The following is a 26,095-nucleotide window of genomic DNA, read 5'->3' as shown; positions in this document are numbered from 1 at the left end:
TGTTATTTAGAGGCTATTCTATGTAGATAAAACATGTTTGAAGACAATAGGCGTGTAGGGCAAGTGTTCTAGGAAAGGGTAAGGAGTATAAGGAGTGGTGGATGGAGGAGTAGGACTCTGGAAGACTGACAGCCAATAACAGAAACTTGGGACTTATGTGGAAATGAGTCAGAATGACGGCTTGAGTGACTGGTGCTGGTAATGAATCATCTTGATTGCATTTATCATTGACTAGAGAGGTGAAGGGTACTCCTGTTAAAAAAAAGTAGTTATTTAAAAATGTTATCTGAATATAGGCAATAGTTTTAGCAGGCGTATTAAAGACTATTTATTTAGAAGGAAAGCTTGATGTGTTGGCTGATGTAACACATGATTCCAATTAGTGTATGTTTTCCTTCCTGAAGTTCTCATGATTTTCACTTTGTGGGAGCTGTTCATTTGTTCTTTACCTTCTCTGTTCTTTGGCAAGTGTCCTGAGTCTTCTAATTTATGATCTTTGTTTTTTGTTGTTGGATTTGCTTCATGGCATATTTGTTTAATGTAAAAGGCTCAGGGAAATAACCATTATGGAGGGTTACTGAATATTGAAAATAGCGTTGCATTAGGACATAACCATTTGATATTTATAGCATGATGTCAGCTTTAAAACATGCTGTGTATTAGAGTATTTCATATCAGTGTCAAGTGGCTATGCTTTACATACTTTGGTCTTTGATTATATAAATCTTTCTGTCATCCAATAACCATAGGTCTATAACGTGTTTGTTTTTTCTCATTTATAAAATTAAACAAATCTATCCTTATTAAATTCTGAACATTATAGAATAACTTAAAAAAAGTTTATCTCCTTCGTACAACCCCTAGCTGAGAATTACCATGGCATATAATTATATTAATTTCTAAATAATATACATGAAATTTGGACCAGTGTTACCAAATGTAGTTTGAGTTTGTTTTAGGATATATCTACAGAATAATTTGCTTAGCTGCCTTTATTACTATTTGTCTTGCAAGATGGTAGGTATTTCTTCCTGATTTCCAAGGCTGTGGCATGAAGTGCTGCATTATTTTGGTTTGTTGTGACATTTTTGAGATGAACCCATGTGTGAATGAAGGTGTGAATGCATTTGAATTCTTAAAAGATTGATTATTGTAAAAACCTCCATATACATATTAAATAACTACATGATTCACATACTACATGGGGTTGACTATTAACAAAAACTCCTGATTTAACTCTTATTACAAATTTACTATACTTGGTACAATATACATGCTTACCTCTACTGTAAATTACTGTCAATTCCTTTCTGGAGATATTTGAGAAAGTTTATGGAAAACAGTAGTATAGAGCTGTGTGGTCCAATATGGTAACCACCAGCAACATGTGGCTATTCAGTGCTTGAACTGTGCCTAGGCCAAATGGAGGTGTAAAATGCATATTGGATTTCAAATACTTTGTATAAAAAAGGAATGTAAAGTATCTTATCAGTACTTTTTAATATTCATTACATGATGATGATAATATTTTGGGTATAGTGGGTTAAATAAAAATCATTGTTAAATGAATTTTATCTTTTCATTTTTACTTTTGATGTGGTTACCACAAAACTTAAAATTACAAATGTAGCTGGCATTATATTTGTATTGGACATATTGGTGTTGATATTGTATAATTTGTAGAGAGTTTACTTTCAGAGATTTTATGAGTGTATGTGTGTGTGTGTGTTTATGTATTTCCCAGTGGAAACAATATTGGCTTCTCAGAATAGCTCCTGTCAGCCCACTTAATATTTAATATAATAGAAATTTATATCAATAGCATTATGTCTATGGTATATTATATTCTGCTGTCAGTCTGGGGGTATCAAGAGCATACCCTTTTTGTCATTTTGACAATGATAAGAGCTTCACTGCAGTGGGATTGCCCTGGTTCCTTTGGCAAAGAGAAAGTTAGTTAAGGTGGTTATGGTGGGACATAAAGGTTTGGGTTCGGGGAGATTTTAGACTGGAGAATTCCTGCAATTCCAAAGAGTTCTGTTGCTCACTTGGGAAATGGCCCTCAGACGTAATTAGGAGGGAAGAGGGAACATCCCCTGGAGTCTCAGAGCATAGTTTGCTGCTGGGTCAGTAGGTACCCACGTGAAGGTGAAAGGGTACAAGGGTATGATTGCACCAGTCTTTCATGTATAAAGTTTGGTTGGAAATTGAGCGTTTAAGAGGAAAGAGCCTATCTTCCTACAAGCTTTTGAAGTTTGAGCGGTCTTTGCAAATGATAACATTGCTTATGTTATATAATTCGAATATTTAACCCGTAATAGTAAATTTTGAGTTCTTATTTATCTTGGTAGTTATTTCTCTTTGTTTACAAGACAATTATGGTTGAATAGGTGTACTTCTATACACTAAATGTAAATTTAATTTTGGGGGTATAGATCAAAGTACATGGAATAATTTTTATTTAAATTCTGTGGTACATTACTTTAAGTAAACAGTACATCTGTGAAGTAAGTCATCAGACTTAAACAAACTGGATGGTACCATCTAGTCAGACGCCCCTCCTGCCCATGCTTTTGCCCCTTAGTGTTGTTTGGTTATAACTGATGTTCCAAGTGATGCTCTTTGGCCACTGCTAAATCCTCAAAGTATCCCCTGAATCCTCTGAAAAAGAACTTGCATTCTTTTTTATTTTAATGTTGTGTTTTAATTCTTTAAAAACTTAAAATCCACACACGAGTATAGAGTTACTGAATACAGAATATAAATGCCCTATGAATTACAAATATCCAGTTTTATAAATGATTATTATGTAAATAGAAGTACCTTTCCTTTCTTTACTCTCTAACCTGCAGCTTTTAGAGGTTCATTCATTTATTCGCTTAATAAATATTTATTGAATGTTTACTGTGTTTCAAGAGCTGCAGAATTACAAAGGTCAAAATGGAGAGGATTACATCAGAATCTCAGCAGGGAAGGGACTCTAATATAGAAAAATATTCTAAAATTACCGTTGAGTGATTTGCTTTGAGCCATGGTATTTTGAGGTTTCAAATAATGCTAAATAACGGTGTTAGATTTTTATATTTAACAGGACGTTAAGACACTAATTTAACATTAGCGGCCCCACTTTTTAGCTGTGGTAACTTGTTCATGGGTTGTCAAATTCCAGGTGGGTAGGAAGTAGATCTGTGATATGAGGATAGATGCGTCAGCAAGACTACCAAATTGTAATGTAAGCCACACCAGCAGATCACCAGTTTCTTCCTAGGTTTTCTTTGCTAAGACCTGGAGGTCATGTAAATAGCTGCCATTGCCCCAGGTATGAGTTTGAGAGGGAGTTGTTTCTGAAGCATGCAGCTCTGTGATGTAGGGCATGACCTGGTTGTGGTACCAGAGTTGAGGGATTAAGGGAGAAGCAAGAGGAGACTGGGAGTATAGGACCCTGGGGCAAAAAAAGAACTTAATTTTTGTTTAGGCTTGGCTCTGAACCTTCCACAGACCGGCCTTCCTCTCCTGATCACATGGCACCTGAGAGGCAGCTCGCAGGCAGTTCTGTCTTTCTAAATCTGTGTTCTTAAATGTAGCTCCTAACAGTCTGTTCGGGGCTAATTTTCAAGCATATTTATATAGTTTACTAAGGAAAAGTACAGATAGAGTTAAATAATTTTTTTCTTTGGTAATTTCCAACGGCTAATTTGTATTGGAGATTATTTTCTTATCTAATTAACCTCATTTATTTCAAATAGGAGGGACTGAGAAAAATGGACTTCAATTTAATCATATCTTCATTAGTTAGTTGTTTTTACTAAGAAATAATAGGGCTGTTGAAGAATACAGATTTTGAGGTCATCCTGTGAATATATATCAGAAAGGAAGAAAAATCAGAAAAGTTACCAAATGCAGCAAAAGGTGCATTGTCTTTATCTCGTGAAGAACCTAAGGCCTTGTAAGGTGGGGGCTTGTTCAGTCATTTATTTATTCATGTAGCCAGTATTTATTGAGTGTCTACCAAGTGTCAGGTACTGAGCCAGAGGTTAGAATTAAATAGACATTTTCCCTGTTCATCAAATACATAAAGTCTAGTGGTGAAGACATACAGGAAATAATTATCATAAAATGTGGTAAACAGTATGATAGGTGAAGTACACAGGGTAGAGGACATACCCTTCCCCAGGGTTAGGGGAAGGACCCCCTAAGGAGTGATGTATAAGCTGAGGCCCAAAAAAGGTAAGTACGAACCAGCAGGGCAGAAGTGGGGAGGAGAGTAGTCTAGTCTGAGAGAGCAGCATGGTCAAAGACTGGGAGGTGAAAGAACGCTCTGAGGATGGATCAGAGGAGAGCAAAACTGGATGCCAGGAGACCACTTGCGTTGCTGGGAGGAGCCAGTGGTGCCTTGTTCATGAAGAGAGACAGTGGGAAAGGAGAAAATAAGATGATTCAGGAGATAGCTAACAAATGAAAACCATATATTCTTTCTTTTTAAACAGCTTTATTGAGATGTAATTCATATACCATACAGTTTACCCATTTAAAGTATACAAAGCAGTTGATTTAAGTGTACATATTCAGAGTTGTATATCTATCACCAGTATCAATTTTAGGACATTTTCATTACCCCAAAAAGAAACCACACTCCCCTTAGCTGTCATTCTCCAACACCCCTGGTCGCCCAGTCCTAGGCAACCACTCTCTTGGAGGACATCATAAAAATTTCCCGGGGCTCTCTTTTCTTTGCTTGTGTATTTTATTACAGTTATTAGGTTTTATTAGTTTACTTTGCCAAATGGTTTCTTTAAAACAAACACCTCATCTTACTGTAAAATATTCTCTTGTTCTTTTAGCTTTTTCTTTTTTTCCCCCTTTTTTAACAGAAAATTTCAAACATATACCAAAAGTAGAAAGAAGGCAAAATGGTGAACTCACATGTATACAACACAAATCTATACTATTATAACAGATGGCAATCTTATGTCAGCTGTTAATTCTCTGCTCACCTCTACACGCTTGGTGATATTTTAGGCAAATCAAGAGCTCTCTCTTAACCTTTAGTTATAATAATAGTAATATTCATTGAGCATTTACTCTGTACAAGGCATCATGATGAGAGGTTTACATGATTGTTTCAGTTAATTTAAAAATTACATGTTAGGAACCATGTATTTATTTTATAGATGAAGTAAATGATATTTAGACCATTCTCTAACCTGTTATCCTTTTTCATTTTACTAGCAGTCAGTTCATTGGTGAATAATATTATGTTTTTCGCAACTTCATAACTTTGGAACTTTCAGGACTCTGATAACGGATACTCCAATACATGACTTCCAGATATTATAGTGGATTACTTGGTCAATTGGTTTTAACATTAATAAAATATCTATCATAAATTTTTGAAATGTGAGGTTTTTATACTTTATATATGATTTTTAAAAATTTTTCATTATAGAATCCTTCTGAGGTAAAATATAATTATCTTCCTTTTACTGATGAAAAAATAAGACTTGGAGGACGTTAATAATAACATATCCAAGGTTATTTGAGTGGTGGAGCTGAGATTCTTCAAGTCTAACTCCAGAGCCCTGCTCTTCACTCCACTATGTTAGGTATCTGTACTTGGAAGGGAGAAACTTGAGGGAGAGGCCGGAGAGGTGTAGTGTAGGACAGGGTAGGTAACACTAGACTGAGAAACAGGAGACCCGGATTCTATTTTGAGATCTGTACTTGGTCAAGTACTTTAACCTTTATGGATTTTAGTTCTTCATTTGCTTATGGCAGTAGGTCAAAGGTTATGCACAGAATACTTTTTGCTTGTGAAATCAAATAATTTCAAGGCAGTATTCAAAATAATTATGATTTACATTCTTTTGCAAACCAAATAATTCTATCCTTTGTCCCCCCATCTCTACTTATTGTTAATCTACATTATTGCTTTAAATGAAGCATTTGAATTTTAAAATCGTTTTTTTTTTTTTCTCAAAGGGCTCTCTATTTTATTTTATTTTATTTTTGTGAGGAAGATCAGCCCTGAGCTAACAGCCATGCTAATCCTCCTCTTTTTGCTGAGGAAGACTGGCTCAGAGCTAACATCTATTGCCGATTCTCCTCCTTTTTTCCCCCCCCAAAGCTCCAGTAGATAGTTGTATGTCATAGTTGCACATCCTTCTAGTTGCTGTATGTAGGACGTGGCCTCAGCATGGCCAGAGAAGCGGTGCGTCGGTGCGTGCCTGGGATCCGAACCCGGGCCACCAGTAGCGGAGCTTGCGTGCTCAACCGCTGAGCCATGGGGCCGGCCGTGCTGAATTTTAAAATCTTAAACATGGTATATAATAGCGTTACAGTTCTAGTAAGTTTGTAGAAATTAAAATTGTTTGTGGGAGGTATATTTTGTATCTTTATGGACCTCATATTTACTTTCAGTGTTACTTATTCATTCATCCATTCATCTATCCATTCATTCATTTGTTCACTCGCTCATTTTTTTCAATCGTTTTGCTTCTCGGCCTGGTAGAATATGAATGCTCGAACCTGACCAAGGTGAGCTGAGTTTAGTCCATTTTAAAGACCTGTGATGAACCCATGTACTTTTGACCTGGGAAGGCTCTTCAGTCACAGCCATGGGTTTAGGGAAGAGATTAATGACTCCACATCTTTCCAGACTTCCAGATGGGTAGAGGACCAAATAATAATTTCTTGTCTGTACTATCATAAAGTAATAGTTTTGTTTCTGAGAAAATTTGCATTTACAAAGATCACATCCCATAATTTAAGAGATCAAGTTATAATTTGATTTGTAAAGATTTTTATAAGAGAGAAATAACACTTAGGTCTCTTTGCAAGTGAACTGCCTGATGAGACTTAATTGTAAATTGAAACTAGTCGGAGATATCCAGAAATGGTACAGTTGAATGAAATTTTAAAAGACATTCCAGAAAAAAACTATTTTTGTGTAAATGAGAAAAGGAGCTGTTTTTACTGACCAGCTTTTAGAATAAGTTTTGCTATGAATAGTTGATCTCTTCAAGGTGGACCTCAGGTTACCCTTTAATTAAGTTGCTAATAATCTGGTTTGAGATCAGCAATGCCCTTTTTTTTTAAAACCAGCTTTTCATTTTGTTTTTATATAAGCTTATAGAAAGAAGTTTCTTATTTTGTTGTGTTTCCTAAGAGACAATGTACAAAAAGGGCTTGAGAACTAATTTGTGAATAATAGACTTCTGTATTTATTTTAAACAAGTAATTTTACAACTTTTCAGTCATTTTCTGTCTTAATAGGATTTGCAGTGGCTTCACAAAATACAATTTAGAAAAAACATATAAAATAGTCAAAACAACGAGGCGATTGGTGGTGAAGATTAGGAGTGGCAGAATGAGACTAGGGTTTGCGCAGAGTTGCGTGCTGTTGCTGCCGTGCGCCGCTGCTGGAAGAGCAGGCCGTGCGCCTGGCTGTAGGGCGCACGTCTCTCCCCGTCCTTAAGAGCAAAGAGTGGAAGCAGGCACTTGAAGAAAGCACGCTCATCCTGATGTTGTTATCATGACGTGCAGTTCTCCTGATGTTCTTGGCGGTTATGTTTGTATGTTTCTTTCTGTAATCATTCTCGGACTCTATGCAGATACTATAATGCCAAAATACGACTTAATTTTTTAAGTGTATCTTTTTGTAAACATTTAGCTGGATTAAAAATATTATTTGGACAATTCTTGTCGTTTGAGGGGATTTTCACTTCTGTGATTGTTATATGTTGATGCGTTTTTTTAAATCATGTTGTATACTTTCTATTTTGCTTTTCTCAAGTTTTTTCTGTCTTTCTTGCCTTCCTTTGATGACTTTTTTCTTCATGCCATTTTCCTTCTAGTTAATTAGAAATTACACACTACCTGTCTTTTTAAAAAATAGCTTTGTTTGGGATATAATTTACATTCCATATAATTCACCCACTTAAAGTATACAATTTAATGGCTTTTAAATATTCTCAGAATTGTGCAACTATTACCACAATCTAATTGTAGAACATTTTTAGCCTCCCTAAATGAAATACATTAGCTGTCACACCCCATCTTCCTTCCCAGCCTGAAGCAACCACTAATCTTTCTGCCTCTATAGATTTCTTTATTCTGGACATTTCATATAAATGGAATCATCTATTATGTGGTCCTTGGTGACTGACTGACTTCCACTTAGCATAATGTTTTCAACATTTATTCATGTTGTAGCATGTATCAGTACCTCATTTCTTTTTATTGCCATATAGTATTCTACTGTATGGATAATACCACATTTTATTTATCTGTTCGTCAGTTGGTGGACATTTGGGTTGTTTTGACCTTTTGGCTATTAAGGATAATGATTCTGTGAATATGTTTTCATTTTTCTTGGGTACATACCTGGAAGTGGAATTGCTGGGTCATAAGGTAACTTTTTGTTTGACCTTTTAAGGAACTGCCAAATTGTTTCCTAAGTAGGGGCACCATTTTACATGCCCACCAGCATTGTAAAAAGTTCCAGTTTCTTCACATCCTTGCCAGCACTTAACCATCTGTCATTTTGATGATAGCCATCCTAGTGGGTTTGAAGTGGTATCTCATTGTGGTTTTGATTTGCATTTCCCTGATGAGTAAATAATGTCTAGCATCTTTTCATATACTTTAATAAGGCCATTTGTATATCTTCTTTGGAGAAATGTATGTTCAGATTCTGCATCCATTTTTAAATTGGATCATTTGTGTTTTTACTGTTGAGTTGTAAGCATTCTTTATATAGTCTAGATACAAGTCACTATCAGATACATGGTTTGCAAAAATTTTCTCCCATTCTGTGGGTTATCTTTTTAATTTTTTTTTTAATTGAAGTATAGTTGACGTGCAGTTATATTAGTTTCAGGTGTACGACATAGTGATTCGACATTGATACATGTTACGAAATGATCACCATGGCAAGTCTAGTAACCATGTGTCACCATACAAAGTTATTATAATGTTATTGACTCTATTCTCAATGCTGTACATTACCTCCATGTGACTTATTATTTTATGACTAGAAGTCTGTACCTCTTAATTCCCTTCACCTATTTCTCCCATCTCCCCGCCTCCCTACCCTCCTTCCCTCTGGTGACCACCAGTTTGTTCTTTCTGTCTGTGAGTTTGTTTCTGTTTTGTTTTGTTTTGTTCATTTGTTTTGTTTTCTAGATACTACATATAAGTGAAATCATATGGTATTTGTCTTTCTTTGACTTACTTCACTTACCATAATACCCTCTAGGTCTATCCATGTTGTCACGAATGGTAAAATTTCATTCTTTTTTATGGCTGAGTAGTATTCCATTGTGTGGGTGTGTGTATATACACACCACATCTTCTTTATCCAGTCGTCTATCGATGGACACTTAACATTGCTTCCATATCTTGACTATTGGAAACAATGGTGCAGTGAACATAGGGGTGTATATATCTTTTCAAATTAGTGTTTTCTTTCTGTAAATATCCAGAAGTGGAATTGCTGGATTGTATGGTTGTTCTATTTTTAATTTTTTGAGGAACCTCCATACTGTTTTCCATAGTGGCTGCAGCAGTTTACATTCCCACCAACAGTGCATGAGGGTTCCCTTTTCTCCATATCCTCACTAAAACTTGTTACTTCTTGTCTTTTTTGATAATAGCCATTCTAACAGGTGTGAGGTGGTATCTCATTTTTATTTGTGTTTCTCTGATGATTAGTGATGTTGAGCATCTTTGCATGTATCTGTTGGCCAGCAGTATATCTTCTTTCGAAAAATGTCTATTCAGATCCTCTGCCCATTTTTTAACTAGGTTGTTTGTTTTTTGATATTGACTTGTATGAGTTCTTTATGTGTTTTGGATATTAACCCCTTATCAGATATATCATTTGCAAATATCTTCTCCCATTCATTAGGTTGTCTTTTCATTTGTTGATGGTTTCCTTTGCTGTGCAAAAGCTTTTTAGTTTGATTTGTTTATTTTGCTTTTGTTGCTTTGCCTGAGGAGACAGATCCAAAGAAATATTGGTGAGACTGATGTCAGAGAGCTAACTGCCTATGTTTTCTTCTAGGAGTGTTACGGCTTCAGGTCTTATGTTCAAATCTTTGATCCATTTTGAGTTGATTTTTATATATGGTGTAAGAAAGTGGTCTAGTTTCATTCTTTTACATATAGCTGACCAGTGTTCCCAGTAACATTTGTTGAAGAGACTGTCTTTTCCCCATTGTATATTCTTGCTGCTTTTGTCATAGATTAATTGAACATACAAGTGTGAGTTTATTTCTGGGCTCTCTATTCTGTTCCATTGATCTGTGTGGCTATTTTTGTGCCACTACAATACAGTTTTGATTACTGTAGCTTTGTACTGTAGTTTGAAATCAGGAAGTTTGATGCCTCCAGCTTTGTTCTTCTATCTCAGATTTCTATTGAGGATCTTTTGTGTTTCTATACAAAGTTTAGAATTGTTTTTTTCTATTTCTGTGAAAAATGCCGTTGGTATTTTGATAGGGATTGCACCGAATCTGTCGATTGCTTTGGGTAGCATGGACATTTTAACAATATTAATTCTTCCAATCCGTGAGTATGGTATATCTTTCCATTTATGTGTGTTGTCTTCAGTTTCTTCATCAGTGTCTTATAGTTTTCAGAGTATAGGTCTTTCACCTCCTTGATTCAGTGTATTCCTAGATATTTTTTTCTTTTTGATGCAATTATAAATGGGATTGTTTCTTAATTTCTCTTTCTGATTGTTCATTATTAGTGTATAGAAACACATCCGATTTCTGTATATTGATTTTGTATCCTGCAACTTTACTGAATTTGCTGATTAGTTCTCATGATTTTTTGGTCTTTAGGTTATCTGTATATAGTATCATGTCACCTGCAAATAATGACAGTTACTTCTTCCTTTCCAATTTGGATGTCTTTTATTTATTTTTCTTGTCTGATTGCTGTGGCTACTACTTCCAATACTATGTTGAATAAAAGTGGCAAGAGTGGGCATCCTTGTCTTGTTCCTGATCTTAGAGGAAATGCTTTCAGGTTTTCGTCATTGAGTATGATGTTAGCTGTGGATTTGTCACATATGGGCTTTGTTATGTTAAGGTATGTTTCCTCTGTATCCACTTTGTTGAGAGTTTTTACAAATGGATGTTGAATTTTGTCAAATACTTTTTCTGCATCTATTGAGATGATCATATGATTTTTATCCTTCATTTTGTTAATGTGGTGTATCGTATTGTTTGATTTGCAGATATTGAACCATTCTTGCATCCCTCGGGTAAATCCCACTTGATCATGGTGTATGATCCTTTTAATGTATTGTTGAATTCAGTTTGCTAATACATGGTTGAGGATTTTGCATCTGTGTTCATCAGGGATATTGGCCTGTAATTTTCTTTTTTTTGTAATGTCTTTATCTGGTTTTGGTATCAGGGTAATGCTGGCCTCGTGGAATGAGTTTGGAAGCATTCCTTCCTTCTTCAGTTTTTTGGAATAGTTTGAGATGGATAGGTGTTCACTCTTCTTTAAACGTTTGGTAGAATTCACCTGTGAAGCTCCCTGGTCCTGGACTTTTGTTTGTTGGGAGTTTTTTGATTACTGATTCAATTTTATTACTAGTAATTGGTCTGTTCAGGTTTTTTATTTTTTCCTGATTCAGTCTTGAAAGATTGTATGCTTCTAGGAATTTATCCATTTCTTCAAGGTTATCCAGTTTGTTGACATATAATTGTTTGTAGTAATCTTTTATGATTCTATGTATTTCTGTGATGTTGGTTGTAACATCTCTTTCATTTCTGATTTTACTTTTTTGGGCCCTTTCTCTTTTTTTCTTCATGAGTCTAGCTAAAGGTTTATCAATTTTATCTTTTCAAATTACCAGCTCTTAGTTTCATTGATCTTTTTTTATTGTTTCTTAGTCTCTATTTCGTTTATTTTCACTCTGATCTTTATTATTTCTTTCCTTCTAATGACGTTGGGCTTCATTTGTTCTTTTTCTAGTTCCTTTAGGTGTAAGGTTAGATTGTTTATTTGAGATTTTTCTTGTTCCTGGAGGTAGGCCTGTATTTCTATAAACTTTTCTCTTAGAACTGCTTTTTCTGTGTCCCATAGATTTTTGAACATTGTGTTTCCATTTTCATTTGTCTCAAGGCATTTTTTGATTTCTTCATTGACGCATTGGTTGTTTGGTAGCATGTTGTTTAGCCTCTACGTTTTTTTTTTTCCCCTAGTTTTCTTTTTGTAATTGATTTCTAGTTTCATACCATTGTGGTTGGAAAAGATTCTTAATATGATTTCAGTCTTGCTTAAATTTATTGGTACTTGTTTTGTGGCAAATGTGATCTCTCCTGGAGAATAGTCTGTGTGCACTTGAAAAGAATGTGTTTTCTGCTGTTTTTGGATGGAATGTTCTGTATGTATCTGTTAAGTCCATCTGGTCTAATGTATCCTTTAAGACCAATGTTTCCTTGTTGATTTTTTGTCTGGATGCTACATCTGTTGATGTAAGTGGAGTGTTAAAGTCCCCTACTATTACTTTATTACTGTCAATTTCTCCCTTTATGTCAGTTAATATTTGTTTTATGTATTTAGGTGCTCCAGGGTTGGGCACATAGATATTTACAAATGTTACATTCTCTTGTTGGATTGATCCTTTTATTATTATGTAATGCCCTTCTTTGTCTCTTGTTACAGTTTTTGTTTTAAAGCCTTTGTTTTGTCTGATATAAGTATTGCTACCCCAGATTTCTTTTTGTTTCCGTTTGCATGGAATTTTTTGCCAATCCTTTCACTTTCAGTCTGTGTATCTGTAGATCTGAAGTGAGTCTCTTGTAGGCATCATATATATGAGTCTTGTTTTTTTTAATCCATTTAGCCACCCTATCTTTTGCTTGGAGCATTTAGTTCATTTACATTTAAAGCAATTATTAATAGGTATGTGCTTATTGCCATTTTGTTAATTGTTTTCTGGTTGTTTTGTAGTTCTTTTCTTTTCCTCTCTTTTCTTCTTCTCTTGCTGTCTGCCCTTGTGATTTGATGACTTTCTTTAGTATTGTGTTTGTATTCCTTTCTCTTTACTTTTTTGTGTATACATTATAGGTTTTTGATTTGTGGTTACCATGAGGTTCATATATAACAACCTGTGTATATAGCAATCTGTTTTAAGTTGGTGGTCTCTTCAGTTCAAATGTGTTCTAAAAGCATTACATTTTTACTCATCCTTTCCACATTTTATGTTTTTGACATCATATTTTACATCTTTTTATTTTGTGTGTCCTTTAAATAATTGTTGTGTATATAAATGATTTTACTACTTTTGTTTTTTAAACCTTCAAACTAACTATATAGATGGTTGACCCGCTACCTTTACTGTATGTTTTTGATTACCAGTGAGATTTTTTTCTTTCATAATTTTCTTATTTTTAGTTACGGCCTTTTCCGTTTAAAGAAGTCTCTTGAGCGTTTCTTGTATAAGCTACTTTAGCTTTTGCTTGTCTGGGAAACCCTTTTTCTCTCCTTCAATTCTGAATGATAACCTTGTTAGGTAGAGTATTCTTAGTTGTAAGAATACTTTCAGCACTTTGAATATATCGTGCCACTCCCTTCTAGCCTGTAAAATTTCTGCTGAAAAATCAGCTAATAGTCTTATGGGGGTTCCTTTGTATGTAACTAGTTGTTCTTTTGCTGTTTTTAAGGTTCTGTCTTTGACTTTTGACATTTTAATTATAACATGTCTTGGTATGGGTCTCTTAGGGTTCATCTTATTTGGGACTCTCTGTGCTTCCTGGACTTGGATATCTTGTTTCCTTCACCAGGTTGGGGAAGTTTCAGTCATTATTTCTTCGAGTAGGTTTTCTGCTGCTTTCTCTCTCTCTCTCCTCCTTCTGGAACCCCATAATGTGAATGTTAGTATGCTCAGTGTTGTTCCAGCGGTCCCTTAAGCTATCCTCGTTAATTTTCTTTTATTCTTTTTTCTTTTTGCTGTTCTGATTTGGTGATTTCCACTACCCTGTCTTTCAGATCATGGATCTGTTCTTCTGCATTATCTAATTTGCTGTTAATATCCTTTAGTGTGGTTTTCACTTCAGTTATTGTATTCTTCAGCTCTTGATTCTTTTTTATATTTTCTGTGTCTTGGTTAAAGTTCTCATTGTGTTCATCCATTCCTCTCTCAAATCTTTATGATCATTGCTTTGAGCTCTTTGGTAGATTGTCTGGTAGATTGCTTATCTCTGTTTTGTTTAGTTCTTTTTCTGAGGTTTTATCTTGTTCTTTTCTTTAGAACATATTCCTTTGTCTCCTCACTTTACCTAACTCTGTGTGTTTGTTTCTATGTGTTAGGTAGATCAGCTGTATCTCCTGGTCTTCAAGGGGTGGCCTTATGTAGAAGGTGTCCTATGGGGCCTAGTAGTGCAGTTCCCCCAGTCACCAGAGCCAGGTGCTTCAAGTGTGTCCTCTCTGTAGGCTGTGTGTGCCCTCCTGTTGTACCTGGGCCATGATTGCTGCAGATGCACTGGTGTGTGGGGCTGGCCCCACAGAGTGGGAGCTGTTTTGGAGGGGCACCATAGCCTGCTAGGGCTGCCTGCTGATGGGGCAATGTGGGAGCCGCTTTGGAGGGGCGTTGGACAGGGCAGGTCTGCAGGAGAACACCGGGGTGGGGCAAGTGGTACTTGGAAGTGAGATGGAGAGTGTTAGAAATGGCATCTGTCAAGGCCAGGCCAGCTAGGTAAAAGGAGAGTTAAAAAAAAAAATGGGGCCCATGAGCACTTCTGTCCCTAGAGAAAGTTCCAACAGATCTCTGCCCCTCCAGCACATACCCTAAAATTAGTCAATGAGTCTCCTCCACATATAATCCAGGCGCGTTTCAAACTGCTGCCTCTGCGCTGGGACTCAGAGTGAGTGAGTTTGTGTGCATGCACCCTTTAAGAACAGAGTCCCAGTTTCTATAGCCCTCCGGCTCTCCTGTGTGTAAGCCCCCCTGGTTTTCAAAGCCAGTCTTTATGGACGTTCCTCCTCCTGGTGCAGGTTCCCTAGACTGAGGAACCTGATCTGGGGCTCAGGCCCCTCGCTCATCTTCGAGGACCTCCACGGTTGTGATATCCCTTCCACTTGTGGGTTGCCGCACTGGGGGTGTGGGTCCTGACTAGACCAGGTCTCTGCCCCTCCTACCTATCTCAATATGGCTCTTTTCTTTATACCCTTAGTTGTGGAAAATCTGTTCTGCTAGTCTTCAGGTCGTTCTCAGTGGTTGGTTACGTGTCTAGTAGTTTTGGTGTGTCCATGGGAGAGGTGAGCTAAGGATCTTCTTACTCCACCATCTTGATCTGACTGGCATCTTTTTACTTTCTTGATGGTATCATTTTCATCAAAAATGTTTAAAAGTTTAACGAAGTCCAACTTATCTTTATTTTTTTGTTGTTGTTGCTTGGGCTTTAGATGTTATATCTAAGAAACCACTTCCTGAGTTAAGATCATGAAGATTTACCCCTCTGGTTTCTTCTAAGAGTTTTATAGTTTTAGCTGTTAGATTTAGTCCTATGATTCATTTGGGGTTGATACTTGTGGATGGTATAAGGTAAGGGTCCTACTTTATTCTTTTGCCTGAGGCTGTACAGTTGTAGCAGCTCTACCTATTCTTTTAGCTGTTAATGTAGAAATTGTAATATGCATTCCTAACTTGACTACCTATAATAGTAATTAGAATCTTTTTCCACTTCTCAAACATGTAAGGACCATTGGAATGCTGATGCACCCCTGTTTCAAATTGTATATTGTAGTTGCCAAATATTTTGGTTTTCTATCTTTTTTTAACCCATAAGTTAGATGTTGTTTTTATTGTTTTATACTATCATAGTTGAGTGTTTTTATTGTTTTATACTATCATAGTTGTTCATTATTTTGATTTAATAGAAATGTACTTAAAAAAAAAAAAGACAACTCATTCGTTTTTACAACTCAGGACTCACTTTTCTTCTTCCTGAAAGAAATTAAAGGAATTTTAGTGAGTGTTTTGGTGATAAGCCCTGTTTTTGCTTAGCTGAAAATGTATTTTGCTCTCAATTTTGAAAGATAGCTTACCATTCCAAACAATTCTTGAGTGCCAGCCTTAACCCTTTGGAGATATTATTTCTCTGTGTTCTGGATTCCATTACGGCTGTTGAGAAGTTGGCTATCATTCTGAGAGTTCTCTTGTGAATAGTCTGCCTTTTTTTTCTGGCTTACTTCTCATTGTCTGGTGTTTTGTAGTTTCCTTATGATAAACTTTAGTCCTGCTCTGCAGCTATGTGTGTAATGGTGAAGTTATAAACCCTGTGAGGAAGGGTTGTATTTATATTTTTATTGCAAACAATATATTTGCATTGTCTTTTCTCCCTAGTGCAGTGCCTTGTACATAGTACATTCCTAGGAGATTCTTTGGTTGAATTATTGTTGAATTTCTTTATATAGCGCCTTTCCTACCAGAGTGTAGTTTATGATATTTAATTACAATATTTAAAAGAATTTACCTAAAAATATAGGGAATACTTAGAAATGTTCATTTGTAAAAAAAAAAAAACAAAAAACAAAAATTGATGGGGTTACATGTGGCATAAGGATGTTTTTTTGGGGCCGGCCCCGTGGCTTAGCGGTTAAGTGAGCACGTTCCGCTACTGGCAGCCTGGGTTCGGATCCCAGGTGCCCACCAAGGCACCGCTTCTCCGGCCATGCTGAGGCCGCGTCCCACATACAGCAACTAGAAGGATGTGCAACTATGACATACAACTATCTACTAGGGCTTTGGGGAAAAAAAAAGCAGAAGGATTGGCAATAGATGTTAGCTCAGAGCCGGTCTTCCTCAGCAAAAAGAGGAGGATTAGCATGGATGTTAGCTCAGGGCTGATCTTCCTCACAAAAAAAAAAAAAATGTTTTTTTCCCCTCATATGATATGATCATGGCATTAGCAGGAAGGGAAAAAAGTATCAGTGTTGTATAAAACTTAATTATTGCCTTTGAGCTAGTGTTAACATTTTTATTTAAAAGTATAAAATATTTGTTATAATATTTCATCTTGACTGATACATATATTAAGCTGTTCCATTTTAAATGAGAAAATTTGACACAGTGTTATATAATGTTCTGATTACTTTTTTTTCTTACTGTAAAGACTCAAGATTTATTGTTACAGATCTGGAAGGTGTGATCTTTTTTGAATTTAATTCCTTTTTACTCTAAGAAGGATAGAGCAGAGAGAGAGTCTATCCCTATATATAAGAGAAGATAGAATCAATGTATTCATCTATTGCCAGATAAGAATAACATGACAGTGAAACAGAAGGTTGGGATTATGTTCAGAATTCAGATGTGTTATCTTAAATATAATTCACTTGCTTTATCAGGTTAGAACAATGTCCTCCTCTTGTATTTTTCCCTTACAAGCTGAAATCTCTCTGAAACCGTTCGCTCTTCTGTGCTCTCTGTGAATGCTATAAACCGTATCTTCTGGTCTTTAAAGAGACTACCTTCTGCTGGTTTCAGATTTCACTGTTGTAACTTAACTATGGGCCAGATGCCATTGTAATAACTTGCATTTTGGATTTGTGGCTACAATTAGGTAGTGTGATAAAGCACGTTAGGAATTGCATTGCATCTACCTCTAATTGTGTTTCATTAGGGCAAAATAATATTTTTAAAGTGTTAAAATCATTAAAATTAGTATTTTCTGTACACATCTCTGTCTAAGAGATATGGTCCCTTTTTTCAGATAGTCATACCATCAAATATTTAATTGCTTATTTATTCATGTTTGTCCATATGTATGTATGTGCATATGTGTGCGATTAGACTAAGCTTTACTCCTTAGTTTTGACAGTAATGAATTCTGAATGTCACAGTAAATCAATTTTTACACTAGAACTTAGATGCTGGTGATGGTTGAACTTGGGATATTTAAGCTTGAAGGCTTCAGAACTGGAATCAGACCCAGGTGGAATGACGTTGTAGTGAATAGAATAGCAGAATTACCGATTAAAAAGTGATATTTCCTGGACCCCTTTCTACTCTAACTGAATCAGAATCTCTTGGAGTAGGGCTCCAGATCCCAGGTAGCTTTTTTTGTATGCTGAAGTTTGAGAACTTCAGATAAGTGACTTCTAGGAGTAAATTCTCTCCTTGGTGTAATGTTCTGTGACCATATATCAATTGCTTTCAGATTTGTAGGAGTAAATACTAGTCTGATGTGGAATTGTCTTGTATCACCAGTTGTTGATTTTCCGTGCAGTTGGGCAGTAGTGAGCTAGCCAAGGCAGCCAGGAAAGCGGTACATTATCAGATGTAAGAAGCAGCAGGACTGGTGATCTCTGGTTTCAGGGGTTCCAGCTGTGACATGGAAAGTGAGACAGTCACCTGATATATTATTAATACTTTAGTAACTGTTCTTTGAGATATTTCAAACTCTTTGAGGTCACAAAACAAAACATCTTTGCAGAAGCTTGACAAAATAGTGAAGTTATGCTCCTTGAAAAGAAATTAAAGTAAGACATTGTATAAACTAAAATGTGAAAACATCTTTCTCCTTTTCTCCTCTTTCCACTATGCAGTGGTTACCTTTGTTTATTAAGTTTTGAGTGTATTATTCTGGTCATGAATATATATGTGTTTATATGCACATATGCACGTGTTTATATATATTCGCATGTTTTAAATATTGATATATACAGACAGATTGCCCTTCTTCTTCTGAAGGCTGTAAAAATTTGTGTGCCCATCATTGTAGGGTATTAGCAACTTTTAATAATTTTGTGAATATAATAAGGAATGCACTTTTACTATTAATGAGTTTGAGCATCTTTTTTTTTTAACGTATATTCTTTATTTTGTATTTCTATTTGGTGATTTCCTTTGCCTTTTTTTTTTTTTTTTTGAGGAAGATTAGCCCTGAGCTAACATCTGTTACTAATCCTCTTTTTGCTGAAGATTGGCCCTGGGCTAACATCCATGCCCATCTTCCTCCACCTTATATGTGGGATGCCTGTTCGGCATGGCTTGATAAGTGGTGCGTAGGTCCACACCTGGGATCTGAACCCGTGAACCCCGGGCCACCAAAGCGGAGTGCGCAAACTTAACCACTATGCCACTGGGCCGGCCCTCATTTGCCTATTTTAAAATTGGATTGTTATGGGCCGGCCCTGTGGCTTGGTGGTTAAGTGCGTGCGCTGCGATGCTGGCGGCCCGGGTTCGGATCCCGGGTGCGCATCGAGGCACCACTTCTCTGTCCATCCTGAGGCCGAGTCCCACATACAGCAACTAGAAGGCAGCAACTAGAAGGGTGTGCAGCTGTGACATACAACTATCTACTGGGGCTTTGGGCGCAAAAAAAAAAAAAATTAAAAAAAATTGGATTGTTAGTTTTTTTATTTGTTGGAGTTCTTTGTATAGTATGGGTATTTAACCTTTTGTCTGCTATATGGAAAATAACATTTTCTTTTAGCTTTTTCAATCGTGTAATTATAACTAACATTTTGCTTTGTGCCAGGAATTCTTCTGAGTACTTTATGTGTATTATTTCATTTAATCCTTATTGTTGTCATCTCCACTTTATGAATGAGGTAACTGTGATGCAAAGAGGTTAAATAACTTGTTTGCGCACACATGACAAGTGGTAGAGCCGGGAGTTGAATCTACAAAGTCTGATTTCAAAACTGTTATAGCTAGCCTTTACTTTATATCTTTACTTACAAATTTTTTTAAATGTAAAAAACTGAAAATTTCAAATTTGATGTAAAATTCATTTTTTGGTTTGTTTTTTAAAAAAATAAAGATATTTTTAAGAGGCTGTGATGATGTGAATACAAATATTCCTTTAGGAATAATAACACAAACATGTATACATTTGTAAAAATAGATATAATACTATATTAATACAAATATTCCATAGTCTTTTGGGGGACATTTGTCCTATTTTTATTTAGAACTGACCTTCAGTAGCATATTCCCCTCTGTTTCCTTCTACTGATTACCATGCTAGTCAGTCTTTCTGCTCCCGAGCGTTTTGCTTTGGTCCATCCTTAGCACTGCTGCCCGAGTCATCATCTTGAGTACTGTTTTGATCATGTCACTCCGCCTTGGAAGCTTTCAGTGATACCATATTTCCTGCAGAATGGAGGCCAGGCTCTTGCTTCAGCAGGGCGTTTGAAGACTCGTCGGACTCTGCATCACCTTTACCTGTCACGAGTGATCTTCAGCAACTTTTCTTGACCCTTACTCCGTACTGCAGATAAACGAGAGAATTGGCTTTCTTCTTTTGGAGCCACATTCTCCTGGCTTCACGCTTGGATCAGTTAGTGTTCCCAATCAGCAGAAGAAGCTGACTGGCTGGTTGAGCAGATGAGGAATTTAAGGGTGTTTGGTACCTCACAGAATTTCGGGGGAGGGCTGGAGAACCAGGCTTCACCCCTGAAATCACCCCTGAGAACTGTCACTCCATTGCCCCACCAAGCACTGGAGGAAACCGCCAGTGCTGCCCAGCTGCTGCCCTTCTGGGCTGGACTCGCTTTGGCTGCCTCTGCTGCCGCCATTGTGAAAGGCCGATGCCTCTGCTGTTACCCATTCCAGCCAAAAATGGTTGCTCCACACAGAGCCCATTTTCTCACGTGACTCACTTCCAAACTGAAATCTTGTGCAGGTGCTTCCGAATGTCTGCATCATAGTTGCAGAGTATGTTGGGAATTTGAGATGTAACATTTGTTTTGGGAGGTTAATCTTATAATGTGGGAATTTCCCTGCGTACAGAAAGGTTCTGCAGAAGCTGATGGAGAGCTTGAATATGATAAATATCCACTATAATGCTTTTGCTCATATTCCTCCATCTGTAATGTTTTTCCTTTTTCATCTCCAGGTAAATAAATTTTGTGCAAAACCCTACTAGAATTCCATTTTTTGAATTAATTTGCCTGGCTCTTTCTCATCTGAATTTTATTATGACTGTCTCAACATTTCTTTTCCCATTACTCTATTTCTTTAAAACAATATCAAAGCTCACAAGTAATATTTAAATATAATATGAGTTAAAGAGTATGAAAATATATAGAATAAACTATGGAAGTTGCTTTTCATCACTCACCTCCTCTCCCCCCACACTTCAAATTGCTGTCCTCTTTCTGGATATCCTCTGATTAAAATTATAATCCTAGATTTTTTTTTTTTATTGATTTTTTAATGGTTTCTAACATTGTGAAATTTTGGGTTGTACATTTTTGTTTGTCCATCACCATATATATGACTCCCTTCATCCCTTGTGCCCACCCCCCACCCCCACTGCCCCTGGTAACCACAGTCCAGTTTTCTCTGTCCATGTGTTGGTTTATATTCCACATATGAGTGAGATCATACAGTGTTTGTCTTTCTCTTTCTGGCTTATTTCACTTAACATAGTACGCTCCAGACCCATCCATGTTGTTGCAAATGGGACGATTTTGTCTTTTTTTATGGCTGAGTAGTATTCCATTGTATATATATACCACATTTTCTTAATCCAATCGTCAGTCGAGGGACACTTAGGTTGCTTCCACTTCTTGGCTATGGTGAATAATGCTGCAATGAACATAGGGGTGCATAAGCCTCTTTGGATTGTTGATTTCAGGTGCGTTGGATAGATTCCCAGTAGTGGGATGGCTGGATCATAGGGCATCTCTATTTTTAATTCTTTGAGGAATCTCCATACCGTTTTCCATAGAGGCTGCACCAATTTGCATTCCCACCAGCTGTGTATGAGGGTTCCTGTTTCTCCACATCCTCTCCAACATTTGTTGTTTTTTGTCTTGGTGATTATAGCCATTCTAACAGGCGTGAGGTGGTATCTTAGTGTTGTTTTGATTTGCATTTCCCTGATGATTAGTGATGTTGAGCATCTTTTCATGTGCCTCTTGGCCATCTGTATATCTTCCTTGGAGAAGTGTCTGTTCATTTCCTCTGCCCATTTTTTGATCGGGTTGTTTGTTTTTTTGTTGTTCAATTGTGAGTTCTTTATATATTATGGAGATCAACCCCTTGTCAGATGTATGTTTTGCAAATATTCTCTCCCAGCTGGTGGGTTGTCTGTTCATCTTGATTCTGGTTTCATTTGTCTTATAAAAGCTCTTTAATCCGATAAAGTCCCACTTGTTTATATTTTCTTTAGTTTCCCTAGTCTGGGTAGGCACGGCATCTGAAAAGATTCCTCTATGTCCAGTGTCAAATAGTGTGTTGCCTATATTTTCTTCTATGAGTTTTATAGTTTCAGGTCTCACCTTCAGGTCTCTGATCCATTTTGAGTTAATTTTTGTGAATGGTGATAGCACATGGTCCACTTTCATTCTTTTGCATGTGACTGTCCAGTTTTCCCAACACCATTTATTGAAGAGACTTTCCTTTCTCCATTGCATGTTCTTAGCACCTTTGTCGAAAATTAGCTGTCCGTATATGTGTGGTTTTATTTCTGGGCTTTCAATTCTGTTCCATTGATCTGTGTGTCTGTTTTTGTACCAGTACCATGCTGTTTTGATTACTATTGCTTTGTAGTATGTTTTGAAGTCAGGGATTGTGATGCCTCCTGCTTTGTTCTTTTTCTTTAGGATTTCTTTAGCTATTCGGGGTCTTTTGTTGCCCCATATAAATTTTAGTATTCTTTTTTCTATTTCTGTGAAGAATGTCATTGGGATTCTGATTGGGATTGCATTGAATCTGTAGATTGCTTTAGGTAATATAGACATTTTAACTATGTTTATTCTTCCAATCCATGTGCATGGGATATCTTTCCATTTCTTTATGTCATCTTGGATATAATCCTAGATTTTAATTTGGCACATTTGATGATAGTTGAGCACTTGATGGTTAAGTTCTTTGAGTATAGAGGCCCTTATTTATCTATTGGGCTTCCACAGAGGCTCTAAAACTGTTCCTGTGTGTAGAATAATATTATGTGAAGTCCTGACTGAAGGCAATAGCTGTTTAATCATATTGGAAGTAAAAATTTACAACTTGAGGATTTATTGAATGTACAGAGAAAGATAGGAATCACAGTAGACTCCAAGAGTTCTAGCTTGGGAAATACATCATTGATGATGCCGTTAAAGGAGACCAGGAATGTAGGAATTATTCCATATCCACAAATATATTGCTAGAACCCTTTCTGATTATTTTCCATTATTGCAGGAGCTCCTTTACCCGTATTTCTGATTTGAGTTAGAGTTTGGGGTGGTACTAAAATGTTCAGATTTGCCATACATTTCCACAGTTTAGGAAAGACACTGAAAAATACCATTTTCTGATAGAGTTGTGTCTGAGGCTTCAGTGCTAAATTATGAGTAAGACCTTTCAGTAGGGAGATGGATGTTTCTTTTAAAGGCACAATACTTACATTAAATAGGGTAACTATAAACCTATTGTCCAGTCATTTTTCATTTGTAAGTAGATGGTAAATGGATATACACTTTGTTATGTATCCATTTTTAGAAAATAATGTTTGAAAGTATGTTTGATTTGTTTCAGATAGACTTAAAGGAATAATAATAATAAGTCTCTTATTTTGAAAAACTTGTGCTGGGAACCCATATTCAGATTTTTGTTTTGGCATTTGCTTCATTTTTTCCCCCTGTTAATTGCAGCTCATTTAGCGTTCTTTTCTCTTTCCAGATCATTCAACTTCAAGTGGCACGTTATCTTTTAAGCCTAGTCGATCATTGGTTACTCTTCCTACTGCCCATGTCATGCCGTCCAACTCCAGTGCTTCAGTTTCCAAACACAGGGAACCGTTGACATCAGATGGCTCACAATGGAGCACGAGCCTCATGCAAACGTTGGGAAACCACCATAGAGCAGAGCAGGACTCTTCACTAGACATGAAAGACTTCCAGCCCCTCCGGAAATGGTCATCTTTATCCAAACTCCCTGCCCCAGATGGCTGCAGCCAGAGTGGCGGTGTCAACACTGGAGAGTCAAGGAGTGGTTTGGAAAAGGCAGGGAGAGGCAAGGCTTTAGCATCACAACTAAGGACAGTTGGGCCCAGCTGTTTACATGATAGTATGGAGATGCTTAAGCTAGAGGACAAGGAAATAAATAAAAAACGATCATCAACTCTGGACTGCAAATATAAATTTGAGAGCTGTAGCAAAGAAGACTTTAGAGCTTCTTCCTCCACTCTTCGGAGACAGACCTTAGACATGACATATAGTGCCTTACCTGAGAGCAAACCTATTATGACGAGCTCAGAGACTTTTGAACCTCCGAAATACTTAATGCTTGCTCAGCAGGCAGTAGGTGGAGTTCCCATTCAGCCTTCTGTGAGGACACAGATGTGGCTTACAGAGCAGTTGAAGACAAATCCTTTGGAAGGTAGAACTACAGAGGACGCTTACAGTTTAGCTCCTTGGCAACAGCACCAAATTGAAGAGTTTCGACAAGAAAGTATATCACCAATGCAGGTAAGGCTCAAAATCTAGTGTTTGCTTCCCCCCAGTGGATGTTATGAGTATAACAGCACACTTGCTGTAGTGTATGACAATGTGTTCGTAGCCACAGATTGTTTTGCTTTTCCTTTCCCCTGCAAGTTAGTAAGCATAAATGTTATAAACTCGAAAAGTGTTGCATCGATAAACAAAACTTAAAGACAATTTGAGACTCATTAATGTGAAAAGCTTAAAACCTTGTACCTAACTCGGTCTTTACTTTCCTTCTCATTTGTTAAATGGGTGTAAAAATAAACAAAGCAAAACATGTTGGGTCTAAGGAAACTTGAGACAGAAACAAAGGAGCTGGAGTGGTATAATGGAAAGAACATTGACTTGGGAGTGTGGGGTCTTGGATTTTGTTTCTGGTTCCACCAGATTCAGAATCTGGATGCTTCTCTACCTCTCACTTAGTGTTTAATGTCTCCGGCCTCAGTTTCTTCATCTATAAAATGAGAAGGTGGAACTAAAGTCATTTATGAAGTTTTGGTAATGGTCGATATGTATTTAGGTTTATAAAACAGATGTGCTTATTTTTTAAAAAATTAAATCAGGTGTCAAGATTTACTTATCAGTTTAAGGAAAGCATTTTATGAGTAAAAGTTTTAAATTACTATTCGTTACTACTACTAATGAAAAATAATAAAGATTAAAGGAATATATTCTATGAAAGGATAAGGAGATCACTTATCTAGGAACCTCACAAGTCTTAGAAAGCCCCAAAACACAGACACAACCTAATATGCTACATTCACAGGAGAACCCTCCACACACCCATGTGCCTTCTTTACACTTGTTGTTGAAACAGTTCTTATAATCTTGATTATGTATATTTAAACCACATAACCAAACAGAAGCTTCATTATGATGTCTGAATTGCAAATCAGAAAAGAGCAAATTAACCAGATTTATTTGTGATTTATGGATTCAAGTGATTAAAACATAGGAAACCTAATTTTTCAAATACTATAGGAAACCTAATTTTTCAAATACTATCATATTTTAGTTCTCAAATGCTTATGATTCTAAGAGAACAGGGATTGGGCAGTTGTTTCTCCAGCTGGTGTCTTTACCCAGAGTTGGAGTTGTCCAGAGGGGCTGAGTATTCTACCCCAACCTGAAGTAGGAGCGATAGAAAGGTAGGTAAGTGAGAAAATTGGGTGAATTTAAAGGAGCAAGCACCACTTCTCTCCTTCTTTCATTGCGCTTGTAGGAACCTCTGCTGTAAACAAAGTTTTCCCCAACCTTGAAGCAATGTAGAGAGGGTAGGGAGCTTGGAGATCCATTGTGGAGCAAAACTTAAATTTTAAATCATCTTCCCAGTGCATAGTAAAGGAAGAAGGCTATAAGGGACAAAATTCCAGTGCATGCACCCTGGAAAGGTCTACTTTTTGATTAACCTTATTTGAGATGGTCTCTTTATAGTGCTTTTATGTTTTGGAGTAGAAAGATGAAACCAGGTAAAGAAAACTTAGATACTTCAATTGCAATATTTAATTGACTGCTTCCCTTCTAATTCTCTTCTTGAACCACTACAGGAAAAAATTCTTAAATGCTTTCTCCTTGGGACCTCCAAGCACTATCCTTACTTTTAAAGCTCTCATCTTACTTGCTTTTTAAGACTCTTTAAAACATTGGCTTC

At 36.6% G+C, this 26,095-nt stretch overlaps 1 protein-coding gene across 4 annotated transcripts in view; it reads left to right on the top strand.

The window, feature by feature from the left end:
- The window catches only part of CEP85L (centrosomal protein 85L), a 159,452-nt gene that overhangs the window by 36,870 nt on the left and 96,487 nt on the right, over positions 1-26,095 (top strand). For all 4 annotated transcript variants that reach the window (XM_014781191.2, XM_004422262.3, XM_087444036.1 and 1 more), the window contains exon 3: positions 23,642-24,429. In XM_014781191.2, the coding sequence (XP_014636677.1) occupies positions 23,642-24,429 (788 nt within the window). The remainder of the gene's footprint in view (positions 1-23,641; positions 24,430-26,095) is intronic.

Source organism: Ceratotherium simum, chromosome 19, assembly GCF_057802395.1.
Source record: "Ceratotherium simum simum isolate JZ-2026a chromosome 19, ASM5780239v1, whole genome shotgun sequence".
Lineage (NCBI taxonomy): Eukaryota > Metazoa > Chordata > Mammalia > Perissodactyla > Rhinocerotidae > Ceratotherium > Ceratotherium simum.
The sequence above is the reverse complement of the archived record's forward strand: the minus strand, read 5'-3'. Positions and strand labels throughout refer to the sequence as shown.